The sequence below is a fragment of the Melopsittacus undulatus genome, chromosome 9 (assembly GCF_012275295.1).
Source record: "Melopsittacus undulatus isolate bMelUnd1 chromosome 9, bMelUnd1.mat.Z, whole genome shotgun sequence".
Taxonomy (NCBI): domain Eukaryota; kingdom Metazoa; phylum Chordata; class Aves; order Psittaciformes; family Psittaculidae; genus Melopsittacus; species Melopsittacus undulatus.
In genome coordinates, this window is record NC_047535.1 from 11,783,248 (window position 1) to 11,807,266 (window position 24,019).

A 24,019-nucleotide genomic window follows, 5' to 3' on the forward strand; every position below is an offset into this window, starting at 1 on the left:
TTCCAGCCCACAGGATCAATTCACAGGTACTGAAGAGCTGCAAACAGAAGCTCAGCTGTGCCCTGATTCAAGGGCTATTTAGGTTACAGTAAAGCCCTGTGTGCCTTGGGTTGGGTTTTGCATCAGGGACGAAGGTTTGGGTCAGTCCCTAGTAGAGAAACCCTGATGAGAAACAAAGCAAGATATTGTAGACAGTGGCTGGATTAATCATCAAATAGTGGAATTCTCTGTTTTCTCTCTCAGATCTTACACCCTGATGGAAGAAACAAAGAGCTCCTCCTCCCACCCAGCATCTACAGCAGGTACCACTGAGAAGCGAATGCTTGAGAAGCTAATTGCAGGAATTAATTACAGCAGAGAAATCATTCCAGGGGAACAGAAGAAATCCAACTGTTCCCATTGCTCTGGCAATACTCAAAACCAGATGCTTTGAGAAATAAGCACAACGCATTCCAGGCACAAACCTGTCTTGTCACACTCGATGAGGCTGGTTTCAGCTGTGGACTGCCTGCCCGCCACAGCCACAATGACCAGGAGCTGTGGTCCCTTATCTATTTCAGCAAGCAGCACTCCAACAGAAATGCACTCTCTGGCCTTTAGCTGCCGAATGTGTGACACACTTGAAAATTCCCTTGCAGTGCAAGCACAGCTTTTCTTTGCCTCTCCTCTCCAGTGTCTCTCAACAACAGAAAACAGGGTTTGTCAGAAAGCCTTTCCCAGAAAACCTCTTTTCATTCATCACAGAACAACTCATGTTCTCTTCCTGCTGCATGCTAGAGGATCACTCCTGCTCCCCGTGACACCGCTGCTCTATGCCCCGTGTTGCTTTTTGCTATGCTGGTGCTGCACTGTGGCACTAGGATGCCTCTTGTGCTGACTGTTTTTGCCTGCTCTCAAGAGCAGCAGGCACTGGTCTACTGACAAGCAGATGCAGCATTCCCAGCACGCCAGTTCTGCCTAATGGCATTTCTGCCACTGCCAGATTAAAATGCTGCTGTCACGGAAAAAAAACAAACAACAAAAGCAGACAATGCAACTGTGCTCAGCAAACCTTGCAGAGTGTTCCCAATTTTATATATACATTTTAGTTAGAAGATAACTACAAGGAAATGGACCATTACTGTCCCTTTTTACACCCCAGTTCAAAAAAGGTGTTATTTTTTTTCTTATAAAAAATTACTTTCACAAACACTTTAAGCATGTTGAACTCATAAAGTTCAACAAGACCTAGTGCAAGGTCCTGCCCCAGGGTCAGGGTAACCCCCAGCACAACACAGGCTGGGGGAGACTGGATGGAGCAGCCTGAGAAGGACTTAGGGTACTGGGTGAGGAGAAGCTCCACATGACCTGGCTTCAATGTGTGCTTGAGTGCAGACCCCCCCCTGTTCTGGGCTCCCACAGAGCATGAGCAGCAGCTCAGGGAGAGGATCCTGCTCCTCTGCTCTCTGGGGAGACCCCCCCTGCAGCCCTGATCCAGCTCTGGGGCAGCAGCAAAAGAGGGACATGGAGCTGTTGGAGCAAGTGCAGAGGAGGCCATGGAGATGCTGCGAGAGCTGGAGCAGCTCTGCTCTGGAGCCAGGCTGAGAGAGCTGGGCTGGGGCAGCCTGGACAAGAGAAGGCTCCTGAAGGAGAGACCTGAGAGCAGCTCCAGTGCCTAAAGGGGCTGCAGGAAACCTGGAGAGGGGCTTGGGACAAGGGCCTGTAGGGACAGGCCAAGGGGAATGGCTTTAACCTGCCAGAGGGGAGACTGAGATGAGCTCTTAGGCAGAAGCTCTTCCCTGTGAGGGTGCTGAGGCGCTGGCACAGGGTGCCCAGAGAAGCTGTGGCTGCCCCATCCCTGGCAGTGTTCAAGGCCAGGTTGGACACAGGGTCTTGAAGCAAGCTGCTCTAGTGGAAGGTGTCCCTGTCCGTGGCAGGGGTTGGAGCTGGATGACCCTTAAGGTCCCTTCAACACAAACCAGTCCATGACTCTATGATCCTTCATTAACATTTGATATTACTTTTCCCTGTGTCCTAGGCTCAACGCATCCTCAGCCCCAGCCACACGTAGCCTGTCCTCATGTACCAGACACACTCACCTTGGCCAGGTCGAGTGGGGTTTTTACCTCTTCTACATATGCGCTCGGCTCTGCATGGGCAGGTGCCTCCTGCTTGTTTCTTCCTTTACGTTTACCCTTTTTCACTTGGTCTCCAGGCCGAGGCACTTCCAAAGTCTCTGGAAGCATATATAAGCACAAGAAAGAGTGAGTAACAGCATGAGAAAGATATCCACTGTTACTCAGTGAATGAAATGTGCTTTACATCGTCAGAACAGACATAAATAGGAGCAGGCACGAGCATTTGTAACATCTAATTGTTTGTAAATTGAATAACTGAGTGAAACTTATTTGAGACTTCAATTCCTTCCTCCCCATAGCACTCACCATCCCTTTTCCGATATGCCGGCACAGGCTCAGGTGGCAGCTGGGAGCACTTCCTCCACCGGGCCAGCAGCTCTTCAACAAACTGACTCTTCTTTTCATCAGTCCCCTGGATGAGGTCAACAATGTACTCCCGTATCTCGTCCTCGTTTGTTATTGACAAGATATACCTGTGAGGGGTGAGGATGGAGAAAAATGGGTAAAGGGCCTTCTGATCTGAGGAAAGCAACAGTCTAATTGCACACACATGCAACTTATGTCTCTCTTTTCTGTAGAGACCATAGGATGAAATGGGTTTGTAAGTCAAATTTTGAGAGACATGCTTTGGGAAATCTCTTGCAGTTATTTCACTTAAAAAAAAAAAAAAAAAGAAAATATGAGGTATATTATTGCAATGGCTTTAATCTGACAGGAATGGCTTTAACCTGCCAGATGGGAGACTGAGATGAGCTCTTAGGCAGAAGCTCTTCCCTGTGAGGGTGCTGAGGCGCTGGCACAGGGTGCCCAGAGAAGCTGTGGCTGCCCCATCCCTGGCAGTGTTCAAGGCCAGGTTGGACACAGGGGCTTGGAGCAAACTGCTCCAGTGGAAGGTGTCCCTGCCTGTGGCAGGGGTTGGAGCTGGAGGAGCTGGAGGGTCCATTCCCGCACGAAGCACTCTGTATTTCTACTCTCTTCTTTCCCGTTCCAGCACAGGCACATCACCCCCGACCCTTCTGCCGAGCACTGAAAACTCCACCCCGACGCTCCAGCTCCCACCAAGCCATGTCAAACACGGCGCCGCAGAACGCGCTCCTGCGAACACACATGAGACAGCGGCGCGCCCTCCCTCTGCTGCGCGTACGGAGCCACCCCCTGCAGGAGCGCTCCCCGAGGGTGCCCTGCAAACACCGCGATGCCCCGGTGCTGGCTCAGGGCCCCGTGTGCCCCGCTCACCTCACCACCTCCTCGCCCACGTCCAGCCCGAAGTCCCCGCGGAGCTGCTGCACACACCAGGCCACCAGCACGCTGGGCGCCGCCATCTTCCGCTCGGGGGACGGGAATCGGTGGCGCACCGCCGGCACGGCACCGCGCCCCGCCCCCGGGAACGCGGCCCCGCCAGCCACCGTTCCGCTCGCGGCCCCGCTGCTCCCCCGGGGCTGGCGGCGCTGGGAGAGTACCCCGGGGCGCAGCCCGAGCCCCGCACTAGGCCGGCACTAAAGGCTGGTTAAGCAAACACGCATGAAAGCGTACACTAAAAGGGAAAGGGAGCGATAACTGTTGCAAAGGGAGGGAATGCTTTTAGGACCGACAGCCGCTGAGACGGTGAGATTTCTGAGGAAACACAGAGCCCTGGCTGGGAATGGGAGTGTGAGGTCCATCACCTGGCCAAGGCGAAAGTCACCTGCCCCAGCAGCTGCCAGACTAAAGCATGTGAGCCCTGCATCTCATCACGTTGGCAGGGCACAGCTGACACAGTGAGGCCAAGGTTTAATCTGCCATAACCTGCAGGAACTGGGGTGCCTGGCCTTTCACACTGCTTAGCTAAATCTTCACAGCAAGACTTTACTTGTATGTCAGAGGGAGCTTCAGGTGCAGCCTGGAGCTACCAAATGGTCCCATCCCCATGTATGAGCTCCATGCCCAGTGCCCCTCCTACCTGCCCGGTGTCCCTCCAGGAACACCAAGTTTCCCGTTCATTGACGTGCCACCAGTCCCATGGTGCGTTTCACCTGGGAACAGATCTTGCTGGGAACAAAAGAACACGAAGAAGTGTAATTTTTCACAGAGCAGTTTTCTCCCACCCTGTTCCTCGTCAACTCACCCTGAGCCCACCTCAACTCATATGGGTGCACAAATAAACAGACCAGAATGCGGCAGGGCTTTCTGGGCTCCCGGCCACACTGACATGTTAACACGCTTTAGGCAGGCAGCAGACTGTTGGGAGCCAAGCACCTGGGAGCAATGTCCCTCTCTCAAAAGGCTCGGTGTTTTTGGTGGCACAGCTCAGCCCAGCCATTGTGGTTTGTCACAGCCGGGAGCAGTGTGGCTGCTCCCCCATGTGCTCCTCCCTGCCCAAGGCAGTGAAGGGCTGGCTGGCCCAGGGAGCAGAAGTCGGGTGGCAGCCATGGCCCTGCAGCCTTCAGGAGGCACAGACGTGCTGTGCCTGGGAGGGACTGCGGTGACGATGGACAGAGACGAGGAAACGGCCTCAAGCTGCACCACGGGAGGTTAAGATGGAGACGAGGAACAATTCCTTCCCCAAAGGGTGCCCAGGGCAGGGCTGCAGTCACCATCCCTGCAAGTGTTCCCACAGTGTGGAGATGAGGCCTCAGTGCCATGGGTTAGTGGTGGCCTGGGCAGTGCTGGGAATGGTTGGACTGGATGAGCTTAAAGGGCTTTTCCAGCCTGGCTGATTCCATGATTCCATGACTCTCAGGTGGGCTGAACGGACCGTACTGAAAGACCCTCGATGGTGGTGCCGAGCTGAGGAGTGCTGAGGGGCGGTGCTGAGGAGGGGTGGGGCCCCTCCGACCGGACGCATTGCCATTGGCCCGCCGGTGGCGGCTTTTTGCGCCCGGCCGGCAGGCGGGATGGTGCGGACGAGGGCAGAGTGCGGTGGCGCATAGCGAGAGGGTGCGGGAGCTGGCAGGGCGCCCCGCGGTTCACCTCACCTCACCTCACCACACCTCACCTCACCTCACCGCACCTCACCGCACCTCACCTCACCTCACCTCACCGCACCTCACTTCACCTCACCTCACCTCACCGCACCTCACCTCACCTCACCGCACCTCACCTCACCTCACCGCACCGCACCTCACCGCACCTCCTCACTGCACCTCACCGCACCTCACCTCAACGCACCTCACCTCACCTCACCGCACCTCACTGCACCTCCTCACTGCACCTCACCGCACCTCACCTCAACGCACCTCACCTCAACGCACCTCACCTCACCACACCGCACCTCACCTCACCGCACCTCACCTCACCTCAACGCACCTCACCTCACCACACCGCACCTCACCACACCACACAACACCTCACCTCACCGCACCTCACCTCACCTCACCGCACCTCACCTCACCTCACCGCACCTCACCTCACCTCACCGCACCTCACCTCACCTCACCTCACCTCACTGCACCTCACCGCACCTCACCTCACCTCACCTCACCTCACCACACCTCACCTCACCTCACCTCACTGCACCTCACCGCACCGCACCGCACCGCTCTGCTCCCGCGGGCCCTCAGGAGGATGCTGGGATCCAGCAGCCTCAGAGCGGGGCCGTCACCAACTGCTAAGAGAGGTGAGAGTGGGGTGTGTTCCTCCATCCCTCCCACTCAGCCTGTGGTGGAGCTGACAGCCGCTCTCCCCGCAGGCAAAGGCCACCGTGTGGTGGGGAACCTTGTGCGTGTGAGGCCTGCCGCCCTTGGCAGAGGAGCATTGGCAAGTTCCTGCAGCAGCTGCAGAAGGAGAACTGGGTGCCCGACGGAGAGGCGGCAGGGAGCGACAGTCAGGGGCTGACTGCTAAAATGTAGGTGCCAGCTCTTGCCCCTCTGCCCACAGCCTCCTGAAAACCACTGTGGCATTGGGGAGCTTATTTCTCTCTCCAGCTTGGAAACAGCACCATAAGTCTCCACATCCTGTAATTGGGATGCTCTTCCTTTTGCTTTCTTTTTCCCAAGCTAGCTGTGGTCCTCAGCCAGTTTCTCCTCTGAAGTTGCCTAGAGCCAGCTGAAATCACTGCACTCCTGCCAGATCTGCAGGTCACCTGCACCTCTGCTGGGGCTGGCAGAGGTGCACAAGTGCCGCACCTCAGGGCTGAGGGGCGGGGAAGGGGTGCTCAGTGTGTCAGAAGCAAAACGCAATACGAATAGGGTTTGTACACTTGAGTTCTGGTGATTGGCTGCAGCTGGGCTCTTGGGACATGTTGCTTGAGCTTCATGTTCACTTCCTTTAAACAAAGCTATTTAGAAAGCTGTCTGAAGCATGACAGAGCTAAGCCCACCTGCAGGGCAGCAGCAGCACAGACACAGCTGATGCTCTGTGTCATTGCTTCAAAGTGTGCCCTGGTGCTGTCAGTGTGGTCTGCGGGGTGGCATTAAGCAGCCAAATCCCTGGTGCTTTCAAATAAGACAGAAAACGATGTGCCTGTCTGCCTGCAAGGGCTGAATTGAGGCTGTCAGCTCATCCTTGGATGAAACAGATGTGATGAGTCTTCCTCTGTGACTGCTTTGAAACTACAATTGATTTTTGAAGGAGCTGAAAGTTGTCGGTGTGTCTCTTGACCTTTGTATGCTCCTTGAAATCCTGTTTCTAGTAAAGTCTGGCGAAACACAGCACCTGTCTCCACTGACCTCGTGGGGCTTTGCTAGAAATGGGTACAGTAATTTGTAGTTCAGACACACTGCACACAAACCAGAGCAATGTGATGCTCTGTGCCTGTCATCTCTGTTTCAGAAGGGCTTAGGAGACTGGAAGTGCCTTCTCTATGTCAGAAATTGAATTGCTCTACTGAGCTGATGCTTCTGAGATTAACTTGTGGGCTGCACTACTGACTCAAAAGGTAGCTGTGTCTTATAAACACTCTATCCTCAATTGTCAAGGGTTTTTCTCTCAAATATAGATAATATTAAGCCACCTGAGGCTCCCCCATGAGAATTATTCCTGAATTGTTTTGAAGGAAAGCAAACCAAGACTTCTAAGCACACCCCACCTCAGAGAAATAAGATGTGCACTGTCGTGCTGCACACCTTTTATCTCTGCTATTTAAACTTTGCTGGGCTAAGTGAGGGCCGTGTGGTGATAACCCTGTCGAGACTGCACAGTGTCACTGTCTAAAACAACTGAGAGCTTCCCTGGGTGTTCTGGAGGAAGCAAGAGCTGGACTCATTTAACTGCACAACTGGGGGGGGGGGGGGCTTATTTTCAGTCACATGGGTTGAAACTTGGGTGTGAAATGAGAAGTAGGTTCACAGGTTCCTGGAAGTGGTGTGAGATCTGCATGCGGCTTCTGGGTCAAGAAGGATGCTTAGAAAATGTCCAAGGTTGTATCAGTGTACAATATTTTCTGTGCTGGATTAGGCTCTCCCAGTTGAAAGGTCAGTGAGTGCTGCTTCATCTGGGCTACCAGAGCTTAGGATAAAGCAGCTTGTGTCAGTCTTAAAGTCTTGATGTGCAGTCTGGAGCCTAAAAGTCAGTTAGCCTCCTAGAAAAGGGCTTTGTTAGCCTTTCAAACAAGAGCTGATAGAGTTCTGCTAACCCTTTTCAGTTGATGATGCTTTTTACAGAGCCCAACCCCTGCTACCAGATCCTGCAGAAGGTGAATCCTCTGAAGAACAATAAATGTGATGTGACCCGGACCTTAATGATAAACTGCATCTCCTATGCTCAAGCTGGGTTTTGTGCAGTTTATGGCTTACATTCAGCTGTTGTACAGAGCTAAAAGTGTAAGTATGAGAGACTGCGAGAACACTGCAGTGAAATTAATACATACTTTTTGAAACTCAGCGTTCAGTGTAAGTTGCTGGTTTAGTTTTTATCTTGGTTTCCTTGAGTTCCTCAGAGACTCCTGCACATAATGTAGCTTTTATGTCTTGATTGCCTCGTGCTTGTCAAGAGACTTGCATGTTTGTGCCTGTTCTGGTTTTAGGAAGCAGATCCTTGGTTTTCTAATACACTGAAGCATTCTAAAAATACATGTGTGTCCTGACTTTAGTGAAGTAAAAATCTTCACATGAAGACAGGCTGAGAAAGTTGGGGCTGTTCAGCCTGGAGAAGGCTGCGTGGAGACCTCATAGCAGTCTTCCAGTATCTGAAGGGGCCTACAGGGATGCTGGGGAGGGACTATTCATTAGGGACTGTAGTGATAGGACAAGGGGTAATGGGTTGAAACTTAAACAGCAGAGGTTTAGACTGGATATTGGATATAAGGAAGAAATTATTTACTGTTAGGGTGATGAGGTACTGGAATGGGTTGCCCAGGGAAGTTGTGAATGCTCGATCATTGGCAGTGTTCAAGACCAGGTTGGATGAAGCCATGGGTGATATGGTTTAGTGTGAGGTGTCCCTGCCCATGGCAGGGGGGTTGGAACTAGTTGATCTTAAGGTCCTTTCCAACCCTAACTATTCTATGGTTCTACGATTCATGACAACCTCTTTGACCAAAGATGGGAAAGCTGGATTTGAAAAGACGTCAATGAGCTGGACAGCTCTCACTTGCTGGGGTTTAGAGGTGAAGGTTAATTAAAACAAACTGTGTTCAGTCATCATAGAACCATGAATCCCAGATTGAAAGGACCTCAAAGATTATCTGGGCCAACCTTTCTAGGGCAAAGCATGACCTAGACTAGATGTCCCAGCACCCTGTCCAGCCAAATCTTTAAAGTGTCCACTGCTGGGAATCCACTACTTCCCTGGGGAGATTATTTCAGTGGCTGGTTATTCTCATTATGAAAAATGGGAACCCTCTTGTGTCCAGTTGGAATCTCCCCAGGAGGAACTTGTGCCCATCACCCCTTGTCTTTTCCATGGGATTCCTTGTAAAAAGGAGCCTCCATCTTCTTTGTAGCTGCCCTTTAAATGCTGGAACATGGTGATAAGGTCTTCCCTGAGCTGCCTTTTCTTCAGGCTGAACAAGCACAGCTGATCTTCACACAGCTTCCTGGGTCTTGGATCATCAAGGATGCTGCAGAGGCTGGAGACAGGCTGAGGGAGCTGGGCTGGTTCAGCCAAGAGGGGCTACAAGAAACCCGGAGAGGAGCTTTGGACAAGAGCCTGTAGGGACAGGACAAGGGGGAAATTGATTTTTATGATTTTTTACAAACCCAGCTGGAGCCAGAGCATGAGAGTGCTTCTGTGATGTGATCTGCAATTTAGTTTAGAACATAGAGAACAGGACAAGCAGAGATCTGCTGGCAAACGTAAGGCCCTGCATTGACCAATTCATTAATCTCTTAGCCTCTGTATTTCCTCTGACTATTGGTAATGTCTAAGCTCTGAATTTCAAATTACTTTTTCTACGTTTGTTTGTTAAAGAAATAAGTACCCAGAGCTGACAATAGATGTCAGCAGCTCCTCCAGCTACCAAACACCGGCTGTGCCAGGGCAACGCTCTGCCTTCAAGTCTATTTTTTAGGTAAGGTGTGGGGAATATAGAAGCACATGGATGAGGGGCTGAAACTGTGGCCATGTCCTGAGACTCAGTGTTACCTCACCAGGTGTCCCCAGAAAAACAGCATCAGCACCATCAGCTGCTGTGTCACCAGCTGAATTGCTGTGGCTTGCTCAAAGCCAGTGCCAGAGGGGCAGTGAGGGGAACCTGCTCCTCACAATGCATGAAAGGTCTAGGAGCAGCTTCTGACCTGAGCTGGGGGCACCTGTACCTTTCCTGGGGGATGCTGGACGAACTGACATGGTGTCATTCATTGCTGGTCCCAGCTCCTTCAAGCCAACCCAGGGCAGCAGAAGCAAGGCTTCTCTGCTGGGAAAAGGGCTGGTTCCCCATGGAATGGCCAAAACTCCTCTTGTCCCTCAGTGCCGACACTTGGACTGAACTTCTGTCAGACAGGCAGAAATGTTGGGGTAGGAAGGGCGAAAAGAGTGAAGGAAGGCTTGGGGGCAAAGCTCGCAAGGGGGACATGGAGGGGGGGAGCACAGGGTGTTAACTGCTGGCACAATTAGATTTGTGTTTCCACAGGCACTCTTGGGTGTTCCAAAAGCAACTGCAGAGTGAGCACAAACAGGGTGTTTAGGAAGGGAGGTCATGTGTTTAGAGAATAAGAAATCCTAAGGGTCTAATATAGAATTATACAATCCCAGACTGTTTTGGGTTAGAAGGGACATTAAAGCTCATCCAGCTCCAGCCCCTGCCACGAGCAGGGACACCTTCCACTGGAGCAGCTTGCTCCAAGCCCCTGTGTCCAATCTGGCCTTGAACACTGCCAGGGATGGGGCAGCCACAGCTTCTCTGGGCACCCTGTGCCAGCCCCTCAGCACCCTCACAGGGAAGAGCTTCTGCCTAAGAGCTCATCTCAGTCTCTCCTGTTCTGGCAGGTTAAAGCCATTCCCCTTGGCCTGTCCCTACAGGCCCTTGTCCCAAGCCCATCTCTAGGTTTCCTGCAGCCCCTTTAGGCACTGGAGCTGCTTTCAGGTCTCCCCTTCAGGAGCCTTCTCTTGTCCAGGCTGCCCCAGCCCAGCTCTCTCAGCCTGGCTCCAGAGCAGAGCTGCTCCAGCTCTTGCAGCATCTCCATGGCCTCCTCTGGACTTGCTCCAACAGCTCCATGTCCTTGTGCTGTGACACCCAGGGCAGGGCACACTGTTCCCGGTGGAGCCTCAGGAGATTGGAGCAGAGGAGGAGAATATGTTGAATTTTGAATCTTAGGGGGCAGAATTATCTTTGAGCAAGAGGAAGTGATGGGACAGACCTTTTCCCACCCCCAGCACCTGAAGCTTTTCCCTCTTCCAGTAATATGGAGTAATTTCAAGCTGCTGCTGCTCCAGGGCATGTTCAACCTTTTCCCAGCAGAGCCCTTCTCTCCTTGTGCCTGAAGCTGGGCAGACTGCACATTCCTGGGGGATCTCTCTGGGCTGGGTGGAAGGATCTTCTCCTGCTCCCACACCAGGGCCATGCAGGGGCAGATGTCCCTGTGTGGGGACACAAGACTGAGCAGTGGGGAAGGGCTGTGAACTGTCAGGCTGCTGCCCTCTCACCCCACAGAGGGAAATCCAGCATGAGACCTTGGGGCCTCCTCACTGTGGCATGTGCTATGTCCAGTTACAATCACCGGCTCTTTAGTTCCCACTCCTTGAAATGAAGTCTCCCTGCTGCGGATGACGCAGTTTTGAGTTCAGGTGCTGTGTGCTGATGTTAAGAGAGGTGCACAGGATGCCCTCTTGCACAGGATCACTGTTAACTGGTGAATGCCAAGTCTGCCCATGTATATTCGTGCTCTGGGGTGAATGATTACAGGAGGTACTTCCATCAGTATCCTGGTACCTTCTCATTCTGTGGGGTTGCTCCTCTGCTCTCACTCTCCTACCAACAAATGCTCTTTTTTTTTCCCTCTATGACTTTGTGGGGTTTTTTATCTCTTTGCATGCTCACAGCATCACCCCAGAGGACACGAGGCCTCTTTGCGCTTTTGTCCTGCAGGGTCCCTCCTGCCCATGCTGCTTGTGTTGGGGTCGTGCTGCCCTGTGCCTGATCCTGAACAGGAGCCTCATTGTCCTTCCTGCTGTCCTGGACAAAGGGGTATTGTCCTTCCCAGAGCTCCAGCCCGGCACCCTGCGGCATCGGGCTGGTTCATCCCAACATGAGACACCGCAGGGCTTTCAGGAATGATAGAAGGACATTTCCCCTCTGTTCATAACAAGGCACTCAGGAATCAGTCCAGCTCCCACCTAGGTTAGTTCAGGATGAGGAGGTGAGCATTGTCTGGGAAAACTTCCCGCAGGATCAGCACAATCTAACAGAAAGGTTTTTGGGTCAGCTGCATGCTCCTTTTGCTCCATCTGTCTTTCAACATGGGGGCCTGTCTTGCGGTAGACTCCCAAAAGATTATCACAGGGCTAATGAGAATCTGCATGTTCAATATGACTGACCTAAAGAATGGCTTGGACTGAAATTCATAGAACCACAGAATCCCAGCCTGGTTTGTGTTAGAAAAGACCTTAAACCTCATCCAGCTCCAACCCCTGCCACAGGCAGGGACACCTTCCACTGGAGCAGCTTGCTCCAAGCCCCTGTGTCCAACCTGGCCTTGAAAACTGCCAGGGATGGGGCAGCCACAGCTTCTATGGGCGCCCTGGGCCAGTGCCTCAGCACCCTCACAGGGAAGAAATGTTTGACAATAAACCGTTTTTCAGGATTAAGATTCCTTGGGAGCTCCCAGATGGTTCAGAGCAGAAACTGGGAAAATTCAGATGACACTGGAGTTTCTACTGAAGGACACAGCATATTTCAAATATGCTCAGCTGCCCTGAGCCCTCCGCATCCTGCTCCAGAGTAACACCAGAATCTGCTTCCATGAATTTTTACCATTTTCTTCTTATGGCACTTTAAAAATGGGGTCTCTGTGTCTGAGCATTGCAAAAGCACTTCTTCTCTCTTCCTTTTTATCCAAGGTGAGGTCATGCTAATAGTGTTCTTCCTCTTTCCATGACTAAGATCCCAAAGAAACAAGAAGGGCAAAACAAGCTCATCCCAGAGCAGAGCTTGGGATCACAGAATCAACCAGGTTGGAAAAGCCCTTTCAGCTCATCCGGTCCACCCGTTCCCCAGCACTGCGCAGGCCACCCCTAACCCATGGCACTGAGGCCTCGTCTTCACGGTGTGTGAGCACTTGCAGGGATGGGGACTCCACCACCAGGGTGGGCTTTAAGGTGGCTGAATTAAGACATTCTACTTTTGGTATTAATAGCAAGTTCAAAGGTGCAGTGTGGTACCTGAGCTGGCAGACTGCCCAGGTGTGGTGAGAGTATGCAAAAAATATAGGGGAGTTTTACTAAAACTGAGCTTTTTTCCCCCACTCAATTACGGCACCAGGGGAAAATTTACAAGCCTGGGGTACTGGGGAAAAGAGATCATTTGAACGTATACATTGTGGATCTAAGCAGGACGTCCAGGTGGCTTTCCAGAAGTAACCCGTGGCTCATTCATGGTCGGGACAACGTGAGACACGTTTCCAGTCCCCGAGACTGCCCTCGGGGGCCGCCGACCTTCTCCTCACGGTGTTTGTAGCAGTTCCCAGGGAATATCGCTCGTTTTCCCACCGAACGCGCTCTGCAGCCCCTTTACAGACGCCTCCCGCGGGTGCTGCGGGCGGAGGCGAGCCGGGGCAGCGCTTCCTCCCTCGCTGGGGTTGATGTTTGTGGTTTATCACCCACCGCTGGCTCCTTAATCCCTTTTACAGCCCATTTTTCCCCTCTCACGGATGCGCAGGAGGCGTTGACCGGGGCGGCGGTGCCGAGGCCAGCAGCGCTCCCGCTCCGCCCCCCGCAGCACCCGCGCTACTTCCGCCTAGCAACGCAACGCGGTTGCTAAGGTGAACCTGCCGCCGCGGCGCCCCGGAAGCGGTTGTGGGCGGCGCGGGCGCGCTGCTTCCATAGGGCGGTGCTCGGCGAAGGGCGGGGTAAGGGGCTGAGCCCTTCCGGGTCGGGGCCCTCCCCGTCGAGCGCGGCGGAGGGAGGAGCCGCGGTGGGGCGCGGGGAGAGCAGCGGCGGGGCCCAGCCCATCCCGGCCCAGCCCATCCCGGCCCAGCCCAGCCCAGCCCAGCCCAGCCCAGCCCGGTCCGGCCCGCCTCGCCTCGTCTGCCGAGCCCAGCCCAGCGCCGCCGGAGACAGGTACGGGCGCGGGGGGCTCCGGGGCCGCTGCTGCAGCTGGGCCTGGGCGGCGGCGGGGCGGTCGCTGTGCCCCGCGGCTGGGCCGCTTGCAGGGGCCGCGCCGCCAGCGGTGGCGGGGGAGGCTCTGCTGAGCTCGGAGCGGGGCGGGCGCGGGTCTCCTGGGGCTCTCCAGCCGGGCGGAGGCCGGGCACGGAGCGGGCCGGGGGGCGCAGGGGCTTCCGTAGCTGTACCGGGGAGCGTTGGGGGATCCGGCCGTTGGTGGAGCGCAGCTCTGGGGGTCCCTGTTCATGTGTGAGGGAACCGGCCCGGTGAGAGGTGCAGTGACTTCGCAACGGCTGCGCACGGGCGGCTTTCTCCGGGTATTGTGGGCTACGAGCTCGGTCAGAAAGGGGGGATGTGGAAGGGGTGGCTGGACAACCGGCCGCCGCGGGCTGGGGGTCAGTCCGCAGCTGGGGCAGGGCATTGCCAGGGAGGGGGCTGGAGGCAGCCTGGGGACTTTTCTTCTGAACCTGATCGTGTCCCAGGTGTGAGGGAAACAAAGCACTCCCTGGGAGTGTCTTTATAGCTTCTTTGTGTGAAGAAGTTGTATATCCCTCTGGATCTGGGAAACGTGTGTGTGCTGTTTTGGTGTATGAAACTTTAAGGTTTGGGCTTTATTGCCTTGTCCAAACTGCTCGTGAGTCTTCATCTTCCCTCCGTGTACTGCACTGCTGTTGACCATCCTCTTCAGCCTCTCAACAGTGACTTTTCAGTTGGTAGGAAACGTTGTGTACTGGGGGCCGAGCTCATGGTCAGTCCTCAGTCCATGCTGCCTCCTGTTCCCTGATTCATGGCAGGTTTTCCCTTCCCTGTTCTGGGCTCACAGTGTTCAGGTCCCACTGTCCTGGGTGTGATCTCAGGCCTGGTTATTTTTTTTTTATTAGTGAGCTCATGCATGTGTGTAACCGGCCTGTACTGCCACCCTCCATGTGCTCAGGACTTGCCTTTGCCTCCTCTCAGCTCCCTGCCCCTGGCTTGATTTATCTCAATAAACCACCTCAACCCCCAGTCTAGTGCTCTCAGGTAACTTGGTGCCTGTCAGCCTGCTGGGAGAGGATGATGGGTGAACCGGGAAGTGGGAGCTTTGTTGTTGTTGAGAACCTGTTCCCAAATATCAGCAGCACTTTCCCACAGGTGCATTCCAAAAAGTACAAAGAACACCTTCGAGCCCCAAGTCTGGGGAAGTTGCTCTCTTAATGCTGCAGGAGCCATGGGGGATTCCTCACTGCGTGACAGTTGCTGGAGCTTTGGAAATGTTGCCCAGGTGAAATATTACTGCTAGGAGAATTTGAAGTTTATCATGTTGCTGTTGTAGTGAGATACATGGAGTGGTTGTCTCTGTGTGAAGCGGGGCTGCTGCTGGAGGTCTTTGAGGCAGAAATGAGCTGGAGATGCTGCCAGTCCTTGTGTAGGGAAGGTGACCGCTGGTGAGGGGTGGCCAGATCAGAAAGTAATTTCAGTATCATGGTGTGTAGAAAAAACAGTAATTCTTAGTGAAAGCCCCCGATCTACTTTGAGAGCATGGAGGGTGGTGGTGAGGACTGGCCAGGCAGTCTGTGTCCTCACACTGCAGGTCCTGCTGGCGGTGCACTGCTTCAGCTGCAACTGCAGCCTTTGGGCAAAAATGCTGCCGACTCCAGTGAAACTACAGACTGTCCCCTTGCTAAAACCAGGCTTTACGCTTACACTGTGCAGAAGTTCATAGGTACAAGTCTTTCTTCAAACATCGTCTGTCCTGAAACTGTTTTTTCTGGACACAGCAGAGTATCCTGGCTCTGCCTTTGTTTAAGAGCTGTTGGGCTGTGGGGTAGGCAAGGTGCAGCTCTGCTTTACCCTGCTGCGCTGTAGCAGCTTATTTGCTACATTGCTGCATTAGTGTTGGAAGGGCCCCTCTGCAGATCATCCAGTCCAGCCCCCTGCCAAGGCAGGGCCACTCAGTGCAGGTCCCACAGGAGCATGTCCAGGTGGGTTTGGGATGTGTCCAGAGACAGAGACTGCACAGCCCCCCTGGGCAGCCTGTGCCAGGGCTCTGCCGCTCCGTGATGGAAAGAAATTCTTCCTTGTGTTGAGGTGAAACTTGTTGTGTTTTAGTTCATGGCCATTGCTATGAGTCCTGTCACTGAGCACCCCTGGAAAGAGTCTGGCACCATCCTCCTGGCACTTGTGTTTGAGGTATTGATCTGTGTTGATGAGTTCCTCTCTCAGTCTGCTCTTCTCTAGACTAACCAGGCCCAGCTCCTGCCATCTGTCCTCCTGCTCTTGCTGGTGTAGGCCAATTTGGGCTTCTTGTTGGGCTCTTCTGCTATTCTCCAGCCACAATGGTGGACTGTACCACCTGTGTACTGACTCTCTGTGTTTGTGTCTCTCCTTCGCTTTCAGAAAGCACTCACCCTATGGCTTCTTATTTTCAGACCACACACACCAGCCTTGGCAGTTGCTCTTTTCCAAGTTTTCTGTTGATCTCTTCTGCACGTGTGTTTCTTTAAAGCTCATCCTGATTCCCACTGACCAAAGCAGGGCACAGAACAGCAGGGGAGGGCTTTCTGTGCTGCAGGTAATGTCTTTATTCTGGGCTCCTTCGCGTCTGAAGGAGGTTGGTGGCCCACGGGTCACAGCAACAAGCTAAAACTCAGTGTTTCGCTTGGATTAAAGAGCCTTTGAGTTTGTAGTACTGTTTCTTGTGAAGTCTGAAGCTCACAGCCTTGCCTCAGTCCAGTCCATCTATCTGGCTGTTCTGCAGGCGTTTTTATGCAGCTCCAGTTTTCTGTATTGACAACAATTTGACTTCCTACGGTAAAGCTACTGATGGGAAATGTGCTGGTGGGAGTGCTCAAGCAGGGAGGTTCACAGAACACCGTTTCGAGGGGAGTTGAGTGAGATCAAGCGCAGCCTTGTCCGCAGACAACCTCCTGCCTTCTTTACACCCAGATTTGCTCCTTTTCGTGTTTTTAAAACTAATTTCCAGCTCTTCAGAAGCAATTGGCTGCCGCATCTTTCATGTTAACAGATTAAATCCTGTATAATGCTCTAAAAGGTGCTACCAGATGAGACCAGGAATCCACCTGGCCCTGATCCTGCTCACTAGGAACTGCAGCAGATGCCTGAGTAGGGGAGTACACAAATACAGCAGATCTGATCTGGGGAAATGATGCCTTCTTCTTCTCTCTCCTATAGTTTATGCCTCCGCTGAGCTGGGTGTTTGAATTTAGCAACCTTTGCACTTCTTCTCCATGGGTTTGTCCTCTTGCTTGGAGCCATCTTGATGTTCATTGCCTTGTAGAGAGAGACACAAAGCTGGCCACTGAGTGTGTAGGCTACACATTGCATGGCCTGCACGTGAGGAAGAGACAGAAAAGAATGGGGGTGTCAAAAAAAAAAAAACACGGAAAGAAATAAACGACTTCTTTTCTTTCTCCATGATATTCACAGTTTTAGCATACTATTTTTTTCTGGTGGTCCTTTGGCTGGGATGAATTGTCCTTGTCTGTTCAGACTTCCCTTTCCAGATCTCTTTTACTTGCTCTTTGTGTCACTGCCAGCTCTGCTCCACCTCCTCGAGATGGGTGTCAGCAGGACCGGTGGCACACATGGCTGTCAGCAGAGGTGCTGTTCAGATCAGAAGAGGATGTTTATGGTGTTGTGCCTCTTCAGAAAACACTGGAAGCTGTGGATTTGTGTTTTATTTATATTATTGTCTCTGGTTACAGACGTTCTGCCCATTCCATAGTGATCAAAGCACCATGGAGCTCAGTTTTTGGGGAATACTCTGCTGCAGCCCTGGTGTCCTGTTTCCCAATGCTGGCTCGAGATCAGTCTGTCATATTTTTTGTCAAGTTGAAGTTAGGGTGCTTGTTCCTGATGTGCTGTGCTTTGAATTGTGTCACCCACTCATATCACGAGATTTTACTGCAATTTCTTAGAGTCATTGCTCTTACTTACTGATCGTGTTGAATTATTCACAGTAACAAATGCTGGCATCTTCGTATTCCACAGCTTGGTGGAGCAGAGCAGAGTCCTTTGGCCAGTCCCCTAACACTACAAAATTTACCAGTGGTGCTTTTCTTCCCTCTACTTTACCCTTTCTTAACCAGTTATTTTATACATGTGAGGGATTTTTCCTTTTATCCTAGACTTTTGTTCTCCAAAGAGCTTTGAAGTATCTTGTTGTGTAGTATATTTGTTTGGGTTTTATTTTCAGTTAACTATCTGCTACGTTTTCCTTACTCACACACTGTCTCCTGCAAAAGAAGGAAGGGGAAAAAATAGACAACAACCTCTAACTGACTCCTGAGACATGACTTCATTTTATAAAATATAATTAGCACTGCATCCATTTAGATGGTTCTTTAAGACAGTTGTGATGTGCCCAGCCTGGCTGCCTGGTTTGTGGTTGCTCACATGGCCCTGAATGGTTCTGAATTTGTAGAAAGCTGGAGAAAAGGGTCTTTCAGGTACCCTCGTGCAGCTTCAACCAAGAAATTCTGCAAGGACCTCCCTATCTTCCTCCTGTGTGATTCTGTATGTCAGGGGAAGTCATTGTTGTCACCTTATCTTTTGAGTGGTCCTCTGCCTCCCAAAGCCTTATTTGCTGGGCTTCACTTCCTGGAGGCAAGGAGAGAGAGTGGAGATGGCCAAGCTCAGCACAGAGTGTGTCAAAACCAGTTTTAACTGTTGGGAGATGCTGTCTTGATTATTTAACCCAGTAAGAAATCATGTGACTTTTTTAATATCTCTTTATATATATATATATAAGAACCTTACAAATTTTTATTTTACTTCCTTCTTGAACACTCAGCCTCACTGTGTTGACAGGGTTGGCTTCTCGGCTTCTATAACTTCTATGGCATGGTCAGATTACGTGGTGGGGGCTCATCTCAATACACCATCCTCCATTCAAGATAAAGGCAAGAACTGCTGCTTCCAGTGCCTAAAGGGGCTGCAGGAAACCTGGAGAGGGGCTTTGGATAAGGGCCTGTAGGGACAGGCCAAGGGGAATGACTTTAACCTGCCAGAACAGGGGAGACTGAGATGAGCTCTTAGGCAGAAGCTCTTCCCTGTGAGGGTGCTGAGGCACTGGTACAGGGTGCCCAGAGAAGCTGTGGCTGCCCCATCCCTGGCAGTGTTCAAGGCCAGGTTGGACACAGGGGCTTGGAGCAAGCTGCTCCAGTGGAAGGTGTCCCTGCCCATGGCAGGGGTTCAGAACTGTACCAGTCTCGGATTCTCTGTAGAGGTGAAATGTCAGAATTACATGCTGACTTCACCACTATATTCCATATTAAATCCCCTTAGATTTCTGGGTTTTTTTGGTGTTGTGGTTTTTTTTTTTTGTGCAGTGAAGAGGCATTATTTAAACTTGTAAAATGCAGTTTATTTCTTTTGAATTTTTGTTTTTCCTTTTTTCTCCCCTTTTTTTTCATCTCCTGAGATACTGCCTGCCTTTTTAAAGACCACTTACTTCTAGAAGTTGGTAAAACCACCCGTGAAACACAATCTGTGTGGGAGTACCACCGTTTTCTCATGGCTTTTCATACATTATTCCTTCTTGCAACAGCTCTTTAGAGCACCTCATCTACCAAAACATATAGGTGCCGCTTACCAAAGCAGAAGATTCCGACAGGTTTGCTTGTCTCTTGAGCAAATCTCTTCTGGGTAACAACTTAATAGCTTGAGGAGTTGACAGCAGTTCCACCCTGAAGATTAGCCTGACAGTTTCTGCTTTGTGCAGAACAATTGAATACCTTGGATTTGCCGCTTCTGGCATTTAATATGGCAATTGGGGATCCTTATTGGTGAGATGGGAAAACCATTCTGTCTGCGTCTGCTCTCCTCCGTTATTTAATTTTCTTTTTTTCCTTATGCTTATGTTACAGCATTCCTTTAGGCTGGGAACATTGTGGCTGTTTACAAAGAAGTGAAAGTTTCTTTGCAGTCCTGAATCTGCTGTGGTTTCCTCTTCCCAAAGCAGTTGTGTTTCTGTAGGCTTTCAGGAGGAGTTGGCCATATTGCACCTGGTGCTTTAGACAAGGCCACATCATTTATTCAGTATCCTGAGTGACTGCTGTCCTAAATATGTGTCCTAATGTCTGTTGGTAAAGCATTGTGAGTTCATACATTCTGTGATGATGCTGAGAAAGCTCTGGAGTATTGGCTTCCTTTAGAGGTGCTTCCAATGTGCAAGGAACCACTGTACTTCAGTGCTGAAGTTAATGAATTTGTAGAAGAACCCTGATGAAACTCTGAAGACAACCAGTCTGGAGTGTGTGTGTCTTCAAGATACTTGTTTTTACATTGGAAAATATGGTTGCTTCCATCTTGGCCTTTGCTCGGGAGCTTGGTTAATGATTGAACTCCTCTAATGTAGCAGAAAATCTTGGGCGCTGGTGCGGTTGGAACCTGCATCTGTGCATTTGGTTTTCTTAAATACTTATCTTTGTTGCACCTGTAGTGAGGGCCACATCATGTTTGTAGAAATAACACGCCAAACTCAGTGTTCCTTTGCCAGCTGCAGCATGTTCATTTGTGGGGTTTAAGTCAGAGGATGGATTTGAACGCATTAATTTTGCTTCCTTCACATTAATAGAGAGTGCATTACAAGAAAAAACATGAAGGAAATCTGTCTGCATCTGTCTAGTATTCATATCAAAGAGGGGCATTGAAACTGAGTTACTATTTATCTTGGGTAAAGTTCTTTAGGTGGGTTTCTGAAGAGCAGTAATTTTAAGCATCTCAAACTTTCTGAGTCTTCAAGGTTTCATCGCTTGTGACTCAAAACTCTGTGTAGCTCTGGCTTCTTAAAATCTGTTAAACAAATGAGAGTAATCCTTCTAAAATACCACTTATAATATTGTTCCATTAACAGTGCCATTTCTGATTGGAGTGAGTCCAGGGGAGGCCATGGAGATGCTGCGAGGGCTGGAGCAGCTCTGCTCTGGAACCAGGCTGAGAGAGCTGGGCTGGGGCAGCCTGGACAAGAGAAGGCTCCTGAAGGAGAGACCTGAAAGCAGCTCCAGTGCCTAAAGGGCTGCAGAAAACCTGGAGAGGGGCTTGGGACAAGGGCCTGTAGGGACAGGCCAAGGGGAATGGCTTTAACCTGCCAGAACAGGGGAGACTGAGATGAGCTCTTAGGCAGAAGCTCTTCCCTGTGAGGGTGCTGAGGCGCTGGCCCAGGGTGCCCAGAGAAGCTGTGTCTGCCCCATCCCTGGCAGTGTTCACGGCCAGGTTGGACACAGGGGCTTGGAGCAAGCTGCTCCAGTGGAAGGTGTCCCTGCCCGTGGCAGGGGTTGGAGCTGGGTGAGCTTTAAGGTCCCTTCCAACCCAAACCTGGCTGTGATTCTATGATTATTCACCTCTTCTCAAGTTTGGTACAAACTGCTTAATTGGAAGTCTTGTAGAAACCCTGTTTTCTGTCTGTCCTTAGGTATCTTGTAACTGTCTTCCTCTGTAATGTCCAAGGCTGGTTTCTACGATGTGTTTTTATTTCCTAGATTTCAACAGAACAAGTCTCAACGAACAAATTAAACTTAAGAACCTGTAATATTTTATTCTAATGAAGCAGAGACCACATACTTTGTAGTTGTCTCATTTCAAGTCCAAGTTAGACTTCAAAGGTCTCACCTTTAGGAGGCTCATGAAGACTGGTTCTTGCTGTTGCTTTTTGGCAGGGCTGCCGTAGCTGGTAACAACACTCTTGTTTGCCCTGGGAGGGAGGGCTGGGGGCAGCATGTGCTTTAAGCAGCTTCTTAGGTAGAAATAAATGCTTCCACAATACCTGCTCTGTGTGTATCCACTGAGTAGTGAGGTTCTTCCTCATCCTGAAAAATGTTTTCCCTGTGTTAGCAGTTCCGTCTTGCTTGCCATGGACTTCATCAGCTGGCTGAGCATCAGTGCCAGGTTAGGTGATTTGGAGGCCTTGGAGTTCACTCTGCTGCTGAGATCAGGCCCATAGCCACTTCAGCATCTGATATTGCTTCCCAGCTGTCCTCTGTTTGGAAAGGTTTTGACAGGTTTCTAGTTCTGAAAAAGCTCAGTGAGGTGTTGGCAGTACTCAGGTTTCAGTTTTACTGGTGATAGATGCAACACCATTGATGGTAAATCAGAGTTAGGTTGTGCTCTGCTTCTGTGGGAAGAATCTCTCCACCAAGATTTATGTTATTCAGTGGTTAGGATCCCAAATTGGTATTAGTCTCCAAACCAACAAACAGTCCTTTAGTTTTGTCTGGATTTACTGGATACAGCACTGGTACTCAGTGTTTTTTGCCAGTCCTAAATGTTAGTAGTCACTGCGCATGCCAGAGTTGCCTCGTCAGAATCTAGGATTGGGAGCTGTTGTTTTGGAACCCTTGGTTCTTTCTGGTTTCTACATAAACCAGAGTGCTTCAGTGTTAAGGAGACAACAGGATTGAAGGCAGGGGGTTGGGTGTAACTTGTTGGCTGCTGTGGTGATGCTCAGGGTTTTGGCTTGGAGGATCCAGGCTGGGGGGGCTAAAGGATCTTGGCATCCTCCAGCTGGAGATGCTGCAGGGCAGGTCTGGATTTAAGAGCAGCTACTTGTGACTGTCAGCTGTTCAAGCAGCCCCTTGTGTTATCATCCATTTGCAGAGGCTTGAGGGGATGGAGCATGGTTTACATCTGTCTTGTGGGGCCATGTGCTCAATATCTACTTCAAGAATCCTTCTGCTTCTCTGGACTTGGTGCAGCCTTATTGGTAATCCTGGTTTTGGTGGTGTGATTGAACTACCATTCTTGTTTGGGTTTTTCGCAGCAAACCATGTTCTTCAGGGTCTCTGAGGGCATGCAGGGCTGAGGCAGAGAGTGGAGATATTTCCCAGCAGTGTCTTGAAACCACATTCTTTAACTTTTTTTTTATGGATGCATTCTGTTGAACACTTGTAGTGATCGCAGATGTGAAACCACAGTCTAGCTCTGTGGTCCAATGGGCTCATAGCTGATACTGATCCTGACACCCAACACAGCTCAAGAACCTGAGTCATCACTGTCTTTTTGGCTTGGCAAATCATTAAACGCTTTACAAAGCTGTTCCCTGTGACATCTTTTGGTAACCTGGGGCTTGTCTTCACAAACTGTTCAATCAGCCTCTGCTAACATTTACAAGAGCTTGCAGTAATTCCCTCTGTTCTCGTTGATCCGCTCGTCTGTGGCGTGTTAGGACTGTAGCGTGAGGCGTGTTAGAGTAGGAAATATGCTTGCTAAGGAGGTGTTCTAAAATACATTTATGCTGAAACCCCATCTGTTAAATCTTCTTGAGTTTCTCTTACTGCTGCTGACGTTGAGCGTAGTAATAGTTTATACCTCTCCAGCAGCCTTACAACAGTATCGCAGGGTCCTGGTGTTAGTGTTGGGTGGTATTCACATACATCTCCTCTTTGAGGAATTGAGATCATGCTCCCCGCTAATAGCTTTGAGATCATTTGCAATTAAATGGAGTCAGGTCTTCCAAGGGATTTACCCTTGCAACCAGTGCTCAGCACCAGTATCAGCTACCCATAACTAACACACTTGCCTGAGGCACAGGTGGCTAAATTTAGTCTTCTAGCAAGCTTGCTCTGACCTTGTGTTGCAAGGACTTCTCCTTGTGCCTATAGCAAAACATAAAGGCTGCTTTTCTGTGGTTGACAGAGCTTTGAGGCTTGGTGACGCCAAAAAGCTTTTTGTATTGGATCATTGGCTGCTGCTTCCAGTGTCACTGCCGGCAGTGCTTAACTCTATGCCTGAATGCAGCTCAAAAGGCCTATAAGTGATCCACTGGTACAAAGCCATCCTCACTGGGAGCTGTTACAACTTCAAAGACAACAGATGTGACTTGGTGCGCAGAGCACTTGGTAATGAACATTTCTAATTGACAGCTACACTGAAGATTAAGGACTGAAGGTGGAATTTGAATCAAAGTAGCTTCGTACAGATGCAGTTTCCTAACTGTGAATGGTAATGTTTGCCTTTGAGGCAACATTAAGTTTATCTGTGCAAAATAGCACTTTATTCCAGCTTCTGGGAGAAGTTCTTAGTGTGTGTGAGGCGGTGCACAGAGGTAGATGGTTCTGGCATCTGCTTTATTGCATGTGTTTTCTTCCTAGTGTGAAGTGAGACTTGTCCTCCATGTTCAACTGTAGCAGCTTTTCGTTAAGGCTGCTACTAATCACAGAATCACAGAATCCCAAGGGTTGGAAGGGACCTCAAAAGATCATCTAGTCCAACCCCCCTGCAAGAATAGGGTA

At 50.9% G+C, this 24,019-nt stretch overlaps 2 protein-coding genes across 5 annotated transcripts in view; one reads left to right on the forward strand and one right to left on the reverse strand.

Annotated features, from left to right (window-relative positions):
- Positions 1 to 3,463, reverse strand: part of TRIP4 (thyroid hormone receptor interactor 4) — a 30,537-nt gene extending 27,074 nt beyond the window's left edge. For both annotated transcript variants that reach the window (XM_034066406.1, XM_005142504.3), the window contains exons 1-3: positions 3,354 to 3,463; positions 2,424 to 2,590; positions 2,079 to 2,215 (exon numbers count right to left, since the gene is read on the reverse strand). In XM_034066406.1, coding sequence (XP_033922297.1) covers positions 2,079 to 2,215; positions 2,424 to 2,590; positions 3,354 to 3,439 — 390 coding nt within the window. In that variant the 5' untranslated portion in view covers positions 3,440 to 3,463. The remainder of the gene's footprint in view (positions 1 to 2,078; positions 2,216 to 2,423; positions 2,591 to 3,353) is intronic.
- A 10,152-nt stretch (positions 3,464 to 13,615) lies between these two features.
- Positions 13,616 to 24,019, forward strand: part of CSNK1G1 (casein kinase 1 gamma 1) — a 107,581-nt gene continuing 97,177 nt past the window's right edge. For 2 of the 3 annotated variants that reach the window (XM_034065988.1, XM_034065989.1), the window contains exon 1: positions 13,616 to 13,748. The gene's annotated coding sequence lies outside the window, so the exon portion shown is untranslated. Of the gene's footprint in view, positions 13,749 to 14,085; positions 14,108 to 24,019 lie in introns of those variants that run through there. The other variant, XM_031043204.2, reaches the window with a different exon arrangement.